Source organism: Opisthocomus hoazin, chromosome 4 (assembly GCF_030867145.1).
Source record: "Opisthocomus hoazin isolate bOpiHoa1 chromosome 4, bOpiHoa1.hap1, whole genome shotgun sequence".
Taxonomy (NCBI): domain Eukaryota; kingdom Metazoa; phylum Chordata; class Aves; order Opisthocomiformes; family Opisthocomidae; genus Opisthocomus; species Opisthocomus hoazin.
The window spans coordinates 17,824,427-17,841,125 of record NC_134417.1 but is presented as its reverse complement, the minus strand read 5'-3'; the positions used below and the strand labels follow the sequence as shown (position 1 = coordinate 17,841,125).

General features: G+C 39.7%; 1 protein-coding gene across 7 annotated transcripts in view; it reads right to left on the bottom strand.

Annotated features, from left to right (window-relative positions):
* Positions 1-16,699, bottom strand: part of ARMC9 (armadillo repeat containing 9) — a 71,326-nt gene that overhangs the window by 35,497 nt on the left and 19,130 nt on the right. For 6 of the 7 annotated variants that reach the window (XR_012763654.1, XR_012763655.1, XM_075418153.1 and 3 more), the window contains exons 10-15: positions 12,496-12,531; positions 5,083-5,117; positions 3,774-3,885; positions 2,758-2,850; positions 1,439-1,529; positions 423-546 (exon numbers count right to left, since the gene is read on the bottom strand). Coding sequence is in view for 5 of the 7 variants with exons in the window: in XM_075418153.1 (XP_075274268.1) it covers positions 423-546; positions 1,439-1,529; positions 2,758-2,850; positions 3,774-3,885; positions 5,083-5,117; positions 12,496-12,531 (491 nt within the window). In the remaining 2 variants the exon portion in view is untranslated. The remainder of the gene's footprint in view (positions 1-422; positions 547-1,438; positions 1,530-2,757; positions 2,851-3,773; positions 3,886-5,082; positions 5,118-12,495; positions 12,532-16,699) is intronic. The other variant, XM_075418156.1, reaches the window with a different exon arrangement.

Genomic DNA, 16,699 nt, shown 5'->3' with positions numbered 1-16,699 from the left:
ATAGAGAGCTCCAGGAAAGAGGATCAACAGGATGAGGATGAAATCCCTGAAAAATGTTTGCAGAAAGGATAATGAAAACCTTATGCTTTGGAATGTAATGCAACCCTTTTTTTTTATGTAGGATCTTCAGAACTTTTTACATTAAGATTTTCACTTTGTTCAAATAAGGGATACACATAGAGCACACAAGGCTATGGCAGATGTACGTTTACTTGAGTCTTGACAACTGGTAGGAAGTCAGGTTAATTGGGTCAGCAAAACTGAGTTCTCCTCCATAATAAATGGCACTGCTTTCATCAGTCATCAGAGGTTCTGATGATTGTTATGGGAAAATCAAGTGCTCTTCTTTCCTCCCTGAACAGAGCTTAACTAGCCTGCATTTCCTCTCCTGCTGTCACCACTGTGTGCTGTGCTTTCATCACCTGAGGCTGAATTTCTGCAGAGCCCCCAGAACATTCTCCCATGTAAGGGAATCCTTGTCTTCAGCTTTCAGTCTCTCCTCCAGCATCTGCAGCAATGTTGGGTTCTGAGAAAGGTAGACACGACCTGGTGCAAAAAGCGATGAAAGAACAGATGCTCAGATACCAGCTTATGACAGAAAAGCTCCCTCTCCTTGGAAAAGTAAGCAGGATTGACCTCAGTTTCTTCTGGACAAGTCACAGTCTTGTGCCAAGACCAAACAAACCTACACAAATAAGTTGTCTAGCAGACCAGTTGTATTCAATCCAGCCACTTGAGGCATTAGAGGTCCCCACTTGCCAAGTTCGTACCACACAGAATCCACTATTCCTCTTTCAGTACATGCTTTCTGATCTATCACAGTTTTGTATACTCTTGGAAAAGAACAGAGAGGTCCAAAGAGCTCAGGAAAGTTAGGCACCCTAATGCTGTTGACTTTAAATGGGATTTCAGTTTCTAGCAATAGCTGGCTCCTTAAGTAGCACCAAACCAAGGGCTAATTTGGGACAGACGGAGACATAAAGCTGCATATATATGCAACCAAACAGCGGTGATGCACAAAGATTTACTCAGATGAGGACCAGGAACATGTACGAGCAGCTGCACTAACTACTGTTGCACAGCCTAGTAGCAGGTCTGCCTACAGGACCTTTAATTAACAGGGATTTTTTCTTCCCCCCCATCCCCCCCCACCCCTCATGAAGAGACTGAAGACTATTTTAAAGGCAGCACCTGGGGAAGTTCCCACACAGACCACAAACCATCAAAAGAAGTCAGAAATGCTGAATATACAGTGTCAAAATGAAAACTTTCCAGATACTGAAAAACTGTATTGAATGCATGTAACAGAAGACATTGAATCCCTAGAAAAAAGGTGCAAATAAGACTAAATTTCCACACATAGTGACATGCACTTGTGAAGTACTTCTAAGCCAGCCTGATATGAAAATGCATTTTTTTTCCCCAGCAAATCTCTTACCTTCTGCCAGTGAAGCCAGAGCATTGATGAGCCTTGCCATGTATTGTCTGACTACCTCACTCTTAGAATGCAATAATTTGAGGACACTCCTCTGAAAAAGAAAGCAAATATTAATAAAAACTTGCCAAATCAGGGAAAAACAAAGTTAGTCTTCTATAATGTTTTAAAAGCTTCATTAAATTTTCAAACTTTGAATGCATATTGATATCTTAAATAATGTCAATATAATTTAAAATTTCCCTTTTTTTTATTTTTTATTGGCAGGGGGCTGAGGGAGAGATGGAAAATGAACAAATAAGTGAATTAGAGCTCCTTGGCTCAGTCTTAAAACACCATTAAGCTCCATGGTACAGGGTGAGAATTACAATGAACCAACACAGTTATCAGTTAAAGCTAATATCTAAAATTAATATTTAGTCAGTGACAAAAAAAAATCTGTTAGTTTGTTGATGATGTTAAATGCAGCAATGTTACCTGAATAGGAATGCTTTTGTTTGACAACTCAGTGTGGGAAAGCAGCAACTTACCAAGAACAACACATTGCAAACTATTTTAAATGTTTTACTTCAGGCATTACTCATATACAACTTTCTTCTTACAGAAATTTACAGGGAGAAAAAGAGATCATTGATTTAATAATCCTTTAACTTTTCTAGTGAAGCTACTCTTGCAAGACAATGAGAGCCACGATGTAACAAGAACGCCCACTGCTTCCAACCACCGGGAAACTCCACTACCCACAAAACTCACATGACAAATGAAAACGTTGCACTGTTAGCAATAGGATTGGATTATCAGTGATTGAAGCAGCCTTTCAAAATCAACATACCAGCAATTCACCTTTCCAAAGAAAGGTAACAATCCATTCCAAATTCACAGAAACACTATTGAACAGCACATAATCGGATATTCCATAGAGGTATTGAGACTGAATTCCTAATTTAGTTCTCATCTTAGATCAGTGAAATGGATTGAAAGTATTATCAATTAAAAAGACGTAGCATCTGATAAGCAAGAGCTAACTTCTAAGTAAGGGGCTCAGTAGGCTCCTGCTTAACTCGCAGACATCAAGCACCAGGAGAGCTGACAAACTTCCACTTGTTTGCAAGAACTGTAGCTACATGGGGAGCTCCTGTAATGCAAAGCTTTGCCTATCACATTTAAAGACCAGGATGCAGAAGTTAAATGTATCACATGATTTTGGCACTACTACTTTTTTCTTCCCCTTCCAGAGAGTGATAAATTTTTCTGATCAGCACTTTACAGAAACAAACGAGCAATATCACACAAAAGTTGGAGGAAAACCCATTCCAGCTGACCTGACAATTGCCGTGGCAGTCTAGGAGGTCATTACTGATGTAGGCTTGCAGGACAGTGTCTCTCTGTTCTCCAGGATATGATGTTGTCAAGCGCTAAAATACATAACAACATAAATAAACCAGTCAAATAAATAAATGGCAATGTGACACTGAAGATTTTAAAGGTGCTGATACCCCACAGTTAAGAAACCTCTTCTCATGGAGAGAAGGAGTTCAGCCTCAGTGATCTAAAGGAAAGAGATGGAATGAACTGACCTGACCTCAGCTCAGTGTTCCACTACAAAACTGTTACTTGGGAGCTGTCATCACTGTCCATACAGGAAGGATACAGCATTACTTCCCATAAAGTTAAAAAGCCCCTCTAACAGCTACAGATGTGGCCGTTTTCTAAAGCATCTGAGACAGCGTACTGGGCTAGAAGAACCACTGTTCAGACCCAACGGATGTTTTTTTTATGTGAAAATGGACATTGAAGCTCGATCAGAATTCCACTATTATCATCTTTCACGTCTGTCACTTTGAACCCATCAGCTTCCTTTCCAGCAGGAAAATGTACCTTCCTGTTGTCACCTTTAATTCTTCTGAAATATCATTACATGATCCAAGTCAACCAAAACGCAGACTCTTGAACTGTAACTGGTGATTAGAGTCAGATATTTCTTTGACAAAGCAATATTTATACAAATCTAAAACTGGGCCATACATGGAAAAAGGAACTGCCTAAACCAGCACCAATTTCCTTGAACACACATCAGAAATTACTTTCACAGAAGATCCCAGGAATTCCTATCTGGCTTTCCTCAGATAGGGAGAGTACTGCTACAAATACACACCTACTGCCTGGGCTTTTTTCATCAACTGAAGAGCCTCAGCAAGCTTCACTGACAATGAGAGAAGTTGCCTACAATGCTGAACTGATCACCAGAACAATCATCCTGCTCACAAGATGGATTTTAGTTCTGGACCCCTCCAGAAGGGATCTATTTCCTTATTTCAGCAGAGGCTATCTCCCTTACCCAGCGCAGAGCCTGCAGTAAGAAGGCCTTGAGACGATCATTCCCTGCAATCAAATCCTTCTTCAGCTTCTCATAATCCAAAGAGGGCAACAACGGCACATCCTGCATCTTCCTACAACGCAAATGGGGAAGACATTAATCAAAACTCTCTCTTCTTACTCAATGCAGCTGATGTTACTGAGGTGAGAAGAGCCAAAACAGGAAGTCTGCTTCAGGAAAAGAGCTTCCACATGTTTACACCTTTGTTACTTTTATTACCATCATCATGTTAGAACAACAGACTTGTTAAACTTGGACTTCTTTTTTTCACCATGCGTGCAGCTCAGTTACCACAACAACTTGCAGACACCAAACTCTGACAACTAGTCCGCTGATGATCTGAGTTTTTCAGCGGCACAGACCAGTACAGCGACACCCTTCTCTGCCCTGTGTGGACCACGAGGGCAGCAGCCTGTGGTCTTAGCGTACGGTTATAACCAGACGCTGCAAACAGCTGCAGCTCCCGTTTCAGCTCTAAGCCCTCAGGCACACAGAATTGTCTTCTCCAAGGCAAAGGTGGCAGGCTGAATGGATTTTTACAGGCTGGATTATGCTGGTTTAACATTAGACTTAACGCAGGACCACTTTCCATGCACCAGTACTACCATGCTATTTTGAGTTTTAATACTGCAATAGAAGTTTCACTTAACAAAATTGCTTCCAGGCAACGCTTTAATTTTAATATTTAATTATATTCCACTAAACAATTTTTACTCCTATCTTCCTATCCTACCACTTTTCAAAAGAAATATTATGCTATATGTATAATTATCCTTTCAATTATCTTGTAAACAACAGAAGGATCAAAATACTGTCTCAAAAATTTAATAAAACCTTCACCTAAGATATACCATCTCTATTCAATCTTGTAAGCCAAAACTTATTCAGTCACAGAAAAATTCAACTTGAAGTACCCAAAAATCCTTGCTACCAATTCCCCTTTTTCTTGGATTTGTGAGAAGCAAACCAATTGCAACAACAGTACTGTACTGTGCGGAACCAGTAAAGAAAATACAGCTACCAACTCACAGGTGTGGAGTGGCAGATTTACTGGATTAGGAACATCCTGCTGAAATTAGGATGTCGCTGAACCTGCCCAACAGAAGAACACCAACCGCACAACATTTGCACACAGTGTTTACTGAGCTCAGAGGAAGCACACAGAGGGTGAGTGATTCCCATTTGCAGACAACTGGCAATGCACTTCAGTTCACTAAGCCCTCCTCCGCCCCTCCACCGAAATACATGAAGCTCAGCAATAAATACTTACACAGGGGCTAAGGACGCTCTTAACATTGTGGAAGCCTGGATCAGAAAAAGAAAAAAAGAAATCACAACAGATTAGTCCAAATTTCGTACCAACAGTGTTACAAATGAGGTCCACAGTGAATTCTTTCACTGAGGTTCTGCAGTTTTTTTCCTTTAGGACCTATGTTGCAAAATAGAAACACAGCTAATGAGAGAGAGGACTTCAGTGTTTATCCTTCTTTTCCCTTAAAGTGTTTCACAGGTAAAAACCTCTTTTGTTATGATCTGGCTATGTTCTCTTCACTGTCATACTCTGAAAATTATTACCTACGCTTCAAACATTTGCAAAAAAAAAAAGGGGGGGAAAAAAATGAGTAGAAACTATCATCTGAAGCCACTGAGGAAGATGAAGAACTTGCTAAACACATTTATTGACTTCAAGAATTTTCATGCCTTAAAGTCGCAACAATATTTCACTAGAGACCTGTCATGTATTACTGCACCCAAATTTGCTGTAATTCTTTGTTTCGACACTAATGTTTATCAGAGTGCCTGTTGCTACCAATATATAATCCTGTATATAACTATCAATCTGTAAAGAAAAGACTATGTATTCTAGTATGGATAAAACCAACATGGAACAGCAGGCCACTTCTCTGTGGTTCTGCCTAGGATAAGTTCAATTTAAGCCTGGATATCTCCTCTCTGATGCAGCATGACACAGAGCATATGCAGGCACCACTGCTGAACAAGTCAAAAATATCAACACCATATAAAAGCTTTATATAAAAAGTTGTCTGCTTCAGTAAATACTTCTTGCTAGAGCTGATTGTAGGTGAGCCAAGAAGCAGCAATTCTGGCGTAAGAGTGCTTCATATCATGCATTCTGATGTCAACTACATGCCATATTCACAGAATATTCAGTGTCGTCTCTTTGTGTCGATCTCCCTACTCACTTTCTAAAAAACCTCTCATTACCACCCATGCCTTTAAAACCGGTCTTCTCTTCTAACCTAGCCTCTTTCAATGGGAGCTATACAATTGATGTCTATTGTCAGATTTAAAACTGAGCGATTTAGGAGATAAAAAGCATGAAATACCACAGAGAATACTGAATTACACCAGCTGACATATTCTTGAACGCACTACCTCATGGGTATCCTTCGTAATACAAGAAACTGCTCTCTTAGATGTGAAATAAGCTTATACGCACATTGGAAAGCGTTTTATATTAAGTCAATGAATGACCTGTACACAACAGAAAATTAACAGGTCATACACTTCAAAACTAACCTGCCTTGACAGCAGTTCTCATAGTTTATTTTACTCAATAGAAAAGTCTTTCAAAGAATCGTATCTACCCAAACTGTTTTCTCCTCATTTATTTGCATTCATTTTCCTTAGAATTTTATGAAAAATATCAGGAGATAACTTTTGTTTGAACAAAACTGTTTTCCCTGTAAAAACCTATCACCTTGTACCCGAGTGCACAATGAAATCACAAATCATTTTTGTTGACTTCCTCAGCACCCGTCTCCATTAAAGGAAACAGAGAAGAAAGTGGAGTATGTTAAAGCAACAGAAATGACAGCGTCCTTGAAGCTGAAAAGGTGAGACAAAGAACAGTCGTGAGGAAAGAAATACAGCAGGTCGCTAAGAGCAAACAGCTGCATGTAAAAGCTCTCTGCTTCTCAGCTAAGTCCTTTTTACCCACCACTTCTTTCCTGCCTTACAAAAAAACCCATGTGCTCCAACCAAAACCTAAGTAAAGGATATGTAACTGGTAAAGATACATGCATCAACCTTCCACATAAATAAAACTTTTTGACAAGTGTAAAATTTTGCAAGCTTTTATAAATTTAAAACTACAGAAGCCTCAATGGGAAAGACATTTGGATTTTTAAAAATCAATCAGATCAAGCAGGACAAAATCCAAAAACTCCCACACCACTTTTGAAGCTGGCAGCTAGAGCACAGCAAAGCATTTAGCACAGTTTGGCTCTGTAGCCTGCCTACACCAAACATGCACGGCACAGTGAGGCAGCCCCTGTACTGGAGCTCCGAGGGCAGGACCACCGAGACGGAGAGCCTTCTCTTCCAGCACCCACTGCTCTGATCAGACCCAAGTCTATCAGTCTAGAACCTGCACAGGAGGAAGCAAGCGCTCTCAGGCTTTTGGCATTTCTGGGAAAGCAATACGGATACAGTTCCTATTATGCCAGGTTCAATGAGGAAACAAGGAAAAGTTTTTCAGCGCTAGTTTGTCCTTCACCGCACCTTCATTTCTGAATCTGACTGACTACGCTCACCACCACTGATATGCAGAAAGAATGCAACCGTGTCACAGGCAGAGATTTCCTTTCTTCATCTTAATCTACTTGATTGCAATTAGTCACACGTAAACTAATCTGTACCCTTCCAGTATGGCATACTGAATAAGATACAGGCTTGGGTCTCAGGAGACACACTTCTAGTCCTGATTCAGCTACCGACTGCAGGCAGAATTTAAACATGTCATGTCACATCACTGGGTCCCAATTTTCTCATCTGGAGAGCAGGGATACAGGCATCTATCTCCTGACTAAGCTGGGTTTTGAGACCTACCAAGGAACAGCAGCGTGCAAGAGCGACAAAGTATTATTTTGCAACTAAACAATTGAATGCTCATGGCATAACCACCACAAAGAGAAAACAGATTTAGAGTTTGATTATGACACAGACTAATTCTGAAAAATAAGTTAACAGTTGATACATTACAGTAACAACTGTGGTACAAGTATTTTCTTGTTTTCGAATTTATTTAGGCCTCTATTTTAAGTGTTTTTACGAGAACAAGAATTGCAGTAAAATATTACTAGAGAATTATACTTCTTCATTGGGCATTTTTTGGCAGTTATGCAATCCAGCAGCTCTCCTGTGGCTCGCAGGGCTCTGGTTTCAGGGTCCACACTACTTTGGGCCAGACACCTGAGGCACCACGTGAAGCATGAGGGATAGCATCACACATTCTCCATCTATTGCTACAGGGGTCTGAAGATATTTTCAATCAGTTTAATTTTCAAACAAGTGATCCAAATACAGTACCGCTGAGTGCTGATCATTCAGTTTAACATCCAGGCTACCTCTCACCATAGACTCTCAATTTTTCATCTTTTAACCTTCATTTTTAAAGAGGAAAGACATGCCAGCACTACCTTCTTCCCTTCCTCACTCCCTGCTGCTGAGAGTCCCCTCGGCACCCCAGACCCTCCGAGCCCTGCCAGCCATTCTCTTGCTCATATTGTGGTGCCTGCAGCTCTTGCCCTCGTACCACTGCCGTTCTGGCTGGCACCACCTCTGCGCCCTTTCCTTGGCCGCTTTCGCCACCTCCCACAGCAGCACCAGCATCAAGGAGTGCCTGTCCCAGCAGAGCTCGAGCCGATAGCCCCGACAGGCCATAACAGTTTGAACCAAGCCCCATGCCTCATTTTTAATGCCAGATTTGCCTGGTTGGAAGCAGCAATCTCAGCAATAGGAAGCACTGGGTTATGGACTCAGGGGAAAATTAAGTCTGAAGAATATGACCCATACTCGGCTGACCCATACTGCTTCACAGTAACATTTCTAACTAAAAGAGTGAAATACAGACCTGTTCTAACATTTCATTCTAACTTGGTTTAATACTCCTATTGTTTAAGCAAAGTGCTCTTCTCCGCCTCACACAGTGCCTTGCCCCACACAAGTGGGGAACAGTAAATGCGCATTGCAAATTCCCTAGCAGGCAGCTCACCAAAGCAAATACACTTCGGCCTCAGCACCTCCTTTCACATTTCACTAGGGAGTATTTATTTGTTTGTTTCCATTTCTCCTCTTTAGTACCGATCCGAGATGTCCCAGTCTCAGGATATTTACCCAGTTAAACATCTTTACATAACCTAAGCCCAAAAAGCTATGTTAAACTCTAGTTATTGACTTGCACATCAGTTTTAACAAAAGGAAAATCATACCTCAAATACAGCTGAGTCCTACAAACCAGTTCTTGGGCTTACTGACATCAGCACATTTACTTCATTTAAGATATATAATCTACCCAGTGGAAAAAGGTTATCATCTTCACCATTATCTCTGTACACAGCAGATCCAAAGCCAAGCTTCCACATGCATGATTTCTGACAGGAGTGCCAGCTGCACCAGCCTTCACCCCTCTCGACACACTGCTACCACGGAAAGCAAAAGCAAGAGATTCTCGGGAACAAAAACCTGCCCTACCATCAACCAAATTAATAACAAAACTCTTTTAAGTTCTTTGCAAAACTTCAGTCCTATGCTTTTAAAAATGGACTTCCATGTTGCAGATACATGTAAAAACATGAAGCCTTTTAAAATTATTTTTAGGAACAAAGGGATACATTTAACTGAGGAAAATGTTAATATTGAAGTCTGGAAGTGGGCAGAACAGAGCCCAATTCGGCCTTTTGTGGTTTTTTTGTTCCTCACAGATCTGTTGTTCTCTTTCCTGGTGTTGATTCTCAAATCTCAATGCTGTACTCTGATACGTTGCCATTTCTGTGGCAATAGTGCAAAAACTCCAACTGTATTGTGTTTTTGAGAGACAGAGTATTTGGATGCTGGAAAGTTAGAACTTATTTATAACAGCTGCTTTTAAATAATTGGACAAGAGAATGTAAAACCATCAACACTGTGCATTCATAGACCTCAAAGCACTCTACACAAAGTAAACTCTTAATATTCTTAATAAGTTCGTAGAACCATTACGATCTTCATCTCCAGGTGATGAATCCAAGGCCACAGACTGAAAGGCAAACAGAGTCAAAGGCAACACTGACAGACAACCTCCTCATTACACATCCAACATGTCAACCCCCAGATGATGCCTCCATCGGCCAAGTTTACATAGCTCCTCTTTACTACTAGCTTTCTTAGATTAAAAAACTTCTTTCCTCAGCATTTTCTCCCAAGCTGTTTCCCCAGTCTTACCTTTCCTGGAACAGGTTAAATACTAATTCAAGTTTTGAGTAACAGAATCCCTTGAATTGTCAGTCAAGGAAAGAGTGTGAAGAACTTGGGGCATACATGACTCATTTGCAGTACAAGACTCCCAATATTCCTGCATTCCGATCTTAAACAAAATAATTTTCATGCAAAACCTATCTTGAGACAGAACCATTTCTCGTAATTGAAACACATGCAGAAACTAGGTGTAGGAAAGGAAACAAACACAAGCAAACAACAGCTCAAGCATAGCTCATTCTGGTAGGATCACGGGGTACAATTTATGTTTGTGTCGGTTCTTGCCAAAGCCAAACCAGGTGCCATATTAAGTCAAGTAATTCTGTCACGATGCAGATTAGCCACAGATGGCAGCCCTTCATTTCTGAATGAAGTGAGACATGAATACAAACAGCGTGGAATAAAATAAAGTTCAAAGAGGGGGCAAAAATAATCAGTATTTATAAAAGAAAACAGATGCATTTCATGTGCAAGCCAACACCACAATTGATTTTATCAAATACTGTAGCCCTATATTCAAACCAACTCCACTTTGCTATTTGATGTATATATTCATAATATGCTGAAGGCTAAGGCTGAAAGCCAGATTCTGTCCTCAGTCACCACTCTGATATGTGCTACAAGAATTCAGTGTAAATTCAATGCAGATTCAGAATTAATAAAGTTATGTGAAGAATATGTGAAGAGTAAAACCAAAGTTTGAGCAAATTGGTACATACCATTAGAACTCACAAATTCATGTTGAGCTCATTTGTTATATGCTAATGACAAGACTGCTACATGCAGCCTACAAAGGGTTAGACTCTGAGCTTGTGTAACCTGGCAGGTCTACAGGGGCTATGCAAATTTATTTCATAAGATCTCAAAATGTTTTTAATTAATTTTTTTTCTTACTTATATTAGAGATACACCGTTATGAAAACTTCCCACTTGGCATATAAAACTGGTTCTTTAAGACATCTGAAGTGCATTTTAAAAAGTCACATTCTAATACTATGTGATAATGTAACAACAAGAAAAAGTGTCAGAAAAAGAATAAAAAACTACATCTAAACAGTAAGGGGACGCTGAAATCTATATGTGTATTCAAGAAATATCTCCAAATTAGAGTCAGATAGCTTTAAAAAAAAAATTATAAACAACTCCGCATTGTAAATTATTGTATTCTACATTGTATAAAGTTACATATAACTAAAGCTATGTGCATAAGGGCAAAACTTCTCTTCAGTATTCATAATTTCTCAGCTGTAATCAACTTTTCTCAATCTCATACCATACCATTATGAGAGGGAACAGAATGTTAAATGTCAAGCAAAAGGTGGCCGTTACGACCATTCACACCATCACCAGCAGGAGCAGGTTGCTTGCTACAGGTGATCTTTTAACACAGGTGAATGTGGGTAGTATCCTCTATATCAAGGTAAAAAGAAGCATGTCAGGAATAGTCCACAACGTTCAATAATTCTATGACTATTTCTCAAAACAAAATGTTGTTTTAAGTGGGAAGTTGAGTGCCCATAGGGGTTACTATATTTCCAGGTGAGGAATAAATCTGAAAAAAAGTACAGTTTTTCTTGAAAGGTGAAATCTTGTATCACCCAAAGAAAGCAGGAAAATATAAATATGGCTTATTTTAAAGTAGAATAATGACTGACATTTTTCAGAATTGGCGTCAATCACTTTTATGAATTGATTACATACTGAGTTACTTAGAAGTAGACTCATTTCCTCTCTTTGCAAAGAATGCACTGACTATGGGTAAAATTAGATACTTCTGGTGCACTTGTAATATTGCCAGAATACAAACTTCCATCTGGGTTCCAGAAGTCACAGGCAGTACACAGAACACTGTTTTGCTTTTTCAGTTTTCAGTGAAAGAAGATCCATTTTAATGGTATGAAACAATTTTATAATCTTTACTACAGAAAGAAAGTTTCATTTTCAAATTGAAAATACAAATATGTAAAATAAGATGCACTTCTGAAGAGCACAACTCAATTTGCTGTATTATCTTAAGCAACAATATTTATTTGCTTTCTCGAAGGTGATGTGGGATCAGCTGGTGTTGGTACACTTCAGAGACATCGTATGCTATACACTGATGTTCAGGTGGAAGAAACAATTGCTTTCTGCACGCTATAAGCAGCTGCATTTCATGTAGAAGTTGTGGACAAAGCTGCTCTTTTGTTGACATGCTGTGTTATGTGCATTATGAAGCCATAAAGCTACTCAGAACTTCTGTTCTGTTCTCCATGTAGAAATTCCAAGCCTTGCACATTTTTCCGCTCTTCATAAACCATACAGTTAATGTCATGACAAGTTAAAATGCATGGAAAATTGTTACACATTGTGAAATGAAGAGAAATATAGACTGTGATAGACTGCAGCAGGCAATGTGAAAGGATATAAAGATATAGACACTTACATATCCGTCATCACAAGGGCTCATAGAGTAATATCCCTTTATAGGCAAACAGGCACACAATAAAACAAAGAAGATTAAAAAAAAACAAGTTAACAGAAATAAATCACAGAGAAATGCACAGTTCTAAAAAAAAAACAAATCAAAATTAGCTAAAAATCAACAGACTATTAGCTTTGAAAAGAAAAGTATAAGCACCTTCTCCCAATCCAAGTACTTGAATGTTTTAGGACCGAAATCAGAACATTCCAAGTTCTCCTTTCAACACATGGCAAACATACCTAGTCTGCACATTATTCCATTATACCTGTCAGTTAGAATAGCTACGTGGCTTCTATTGTTCACTACACTGAAGCAGCTAAGAGAGAGATACTAATGAATGTGGTATCGATCAGAAGACCTCAGCTTCTGAGAAAGCAACTGCAAGTATTCTCCATACTTGTTTTCGTTGGAATTTCTCACCAGCACATAATGAAAGCTCAGAGAGACAACTTAAGGTGTTTCTGCAATGTTATCAATTCTTCATCCTAAAAGGCTCCAAGAATAAACTAAGAAAAAGTCTCTGGAAGGAAACCTAAGATTTAGTTACTGAAATAGAAAAGGGTGATAATTCATGATTTAAATAGTTTTGTACAAAATATGCTATGTTCTCTCTAATTAGACTAAAATATTTAACTTGGAACAGATTTGTATCTAAAAAGAACAGTCTTAATTCAACATAAAAGTACACAGTTCAACACAATGAAATAAGACCAACATTAATTATTCTGCTTCTAGTCTTTTTGTGAAAACTTGCCAATACTTACTTTAGAGGACATATTTGTGCAGATGAATAAGCACATAAACACTGTATTTAGCAGGTTCCTCGTTAAAAACTTGCCAATACTTACTTTAGAGGACATATTTGTGCAGATGAATAAGCACATAAACACTGTATTTAGCAGGTTCCTCTTTAACAGACATATACAGCCTTATACAGAAGGTATAAGGAACTTGCCACTCCTCACTGTGAGCAGAAAATAAAAGTTCTTTCTATTCTTTAATAAATTTTTAAAATCTTCTATTATTCTTTTTATTACCATCACACTCAGAATTGCCTTATGCGAATGAGTATTTTAACTTTCATGATGCTATATACACACACACAGACAGCTCCTAGTGAAGACATTTTAAAATTAAATTTAAGAAAAAGAACAACATCGACAGACACTAATAAGTGAGCAAAAGAAATCAGGAGTTAACCTGTATCATGATAAGAGGACATTTCAACACACGCGTATCCTGAGCCAGTGAAAAAGTATGTAGGCATCAAGATAAAGATGACATTAAATAAAAGTTTCAACATTAAAGAAAACCACGAAAGGTTGAACCAGATGACGTTTCAAGATCCCTTCCAACCTGGGCTATTCTATGATTCTATGATTTGAGGAAAACAACACGAAAAGTTTGTGGAAATCCCTACTGGTGATAACACCTTACCTTTAGAGAAGAGGAATCTATGCACACAAAAAACCCACCCAAGTTGCTGCAGGTAGTTGTATCACCTGTAGCAACTTGTGAAAAAGGCATCATACACTATATCAGCAGAAAGAAAGAACTTCTCTTTGCTTACATAAAGAGATTGGTTTGTGTCTTCTTTACCATACATAAGTGGCTACATATAAGAATCATCCCATGGACAGGGATGGAGAAGACTGATATACTTCATCCTAAGAAAAGCTTGCGTAGGGTAGATGCTGTTTGCTATAATGTGTACATTACTTTTAAATGAAAGAGTGTACATCCACATAATGCTTGGTGAATCCACCCTGAATGGTTCAGAGTAACAAAAAAAACCCAAAACACCACAACTTCTGCTACCCTGTCTCCTAGGTTTCATGTGGTCTCCTGATGCACAAAACTCTTTCACAAGTAAGAAACAGAATACCTGCCACCAACTATTACAGCTTGATGGCATGTTCACATTTGCAGTCAAACGCGTGTTTCAGGAAAAAAGCACAGACCAGCAAATTTTAAAAATTCCTCCTTGTTTACAGTTTGTAAATGACAGCTTAACTTTACAGAAGAGCTGGTGCTTTTGTCCAGTGACAGAACTCAAAAAATAATTGTTCAACAGCTTGAAGAGTTGTGTCAAAAGAGACCTAAAACTTGCAAGGGACATTAATTCAACTAATTGTACCTACAGGTAAATATAATCAGACTGAATAGCAGTAAAAAAATAAAGGGCATTTATTCTATTCTATGACACAGGAGCAATAAATGCAAACCACTATACAGCTGTTTAGTCACAAAAGATTCTCTAGTGGTTAACACATATCTTGACTATTGGCAGAAACTCTGCATCTGAAGAAGCAGTTTCTCTTTTCCCTTTAATACAAAGTTTAGAGAATCTTATTACATTATCACAGAATCACAGAATGTTCGGGGTTGGAAGGTACCTCTGGGGAACATCTAGTCCAACCACCCTGCTGAAGCAGGGTCACCCAGAGCAGGCTGCGCAGGACCTCGTCCAGGCGGGGCTTGAATATGTCCAGAGAAGCAGACTCCACAACCTCCCTGGGTACCCTGCTCCAGTGCTCCTTCACCCTCAAAGTGAAGAAGTTCTTCCTCATGTTCAGCTGGAACTTCCTCTGCTTCAGTTTGTGCCCGTTGCCCCTTGTCCTGTTGCTGGGCACCAATGAAAAGAGTCTGACCCCATCCTCCTGACGCCCTCTTCTTCAGGCTGAACAAGCCCAGCTCCCTCAGCCTTTCCTCGTAGGAGAGATGCTCCAGGCCCCTCATCATCTTCGTAGCCCTCCTCCAGACTCTCTCCAACAGCCAGTAGTTCCTTGTCTTTCTTGAACTGGGGAGCCCAGAACTGGACACAGTACTCCAAATGGGGCCTCATTAGGGCAGAGTAGAGGGGGAGGAGAACCTCCCTTGACCTGCTGGCCGCACTCATCTTAATGCACCCCAGGAGACCATTGGCCTTCTTGGCAACAAGGGCACACTGCTGGCTCATGGTCAACTTGTCATCTGCCAGCACTCCCAGGTCCCTCTCTGCAGAGCTGCTCTCCAGCAGGTCAGCCCCCAGCCTGTACTGGTTGTTCCTCCCCATGTGCGGGACCCTGCACTTGCCCTTGCTGAACTTCATCAGGTTCCTCTCCGCCCAACTCTTCAGCCTGTCCAGGTCTCGCTGGATTACACCTATTCCAAGAAATTCTATGAAGGTATACATCTTACTTGAATCAGAAAATCTGTTCAAGGGTTTAAGATTCAAGCCTATGCTTAAGATCTACTTTCGATGGGGAATGAATGCACAAAACTTCAGTGACAAAGAGCCAGAATCCTCTCAGCTTCGTGATGTGTATGAAACTGAAAATTGCAGGTATCAAAAAACTACTACCCATGCTTCTTACCTACCAGACAAATTTCTATTAGAAAAAAAAAAAGTAAAAAAAAAAGTAAAACTTAATTTATCTCAAGAGTATTAAAGATATAAGGGACTACAATAGATCACTGTGTTTAAAAGTATTCTTTTAGAACTTATCCATCACTACCTACATCAGATCCCTGTCCAAATGAACACTAGAAAATCAGGAATCTGATTAAATCTTCAAAGGAATGTTTCCTCAACTTGCCAGACCTAGTGCTCTGACCTGTTCTTAGATCTAGACCTCTTGCTTTGATAATTCTCTGAGGTTTCTTATCTCCCAATTCAGGACCACACACATCAAATGACATAATGGAAGATGGCGATAACATTCAACTGCAGCTAGGAAAAAAGCCTTGTGGTAAAACTAGGCTTTAGAGAAGCCTTGGAAACATCTTGGTAACACAACTGTAACACGGTAGTGTGGCATCTCTCCCACTACATGCAGCAGATGCATCTTGTTAACAGACTGTAGATCAGGCTCACAAGCTGATCCCAAGAGGTCACAGAGCTGGCAAGAGGCATGAAGGTGCTCTATGAAAGAATGAGATCCAAGTCAGCTTACTGGAGAGCACAAAGCAACAGCCCACACCAGAAGCCCTTGCTACGTAAGATTTTGTGGGTATGATTACACTGGAAAAGTCTTTTGGTTAAGAGACATCAGTGCCTCAGGTCTTAAAGCTAGTCTGGTAAGAAAGACTCGTTCTCGGATTTGTCCTCCTGATACGAACTCCTTCCAGTATGAAAGGACAGACCTTCAGCGAAGCAGAGGGAGGAGGGGGGCAAACCAGGGAG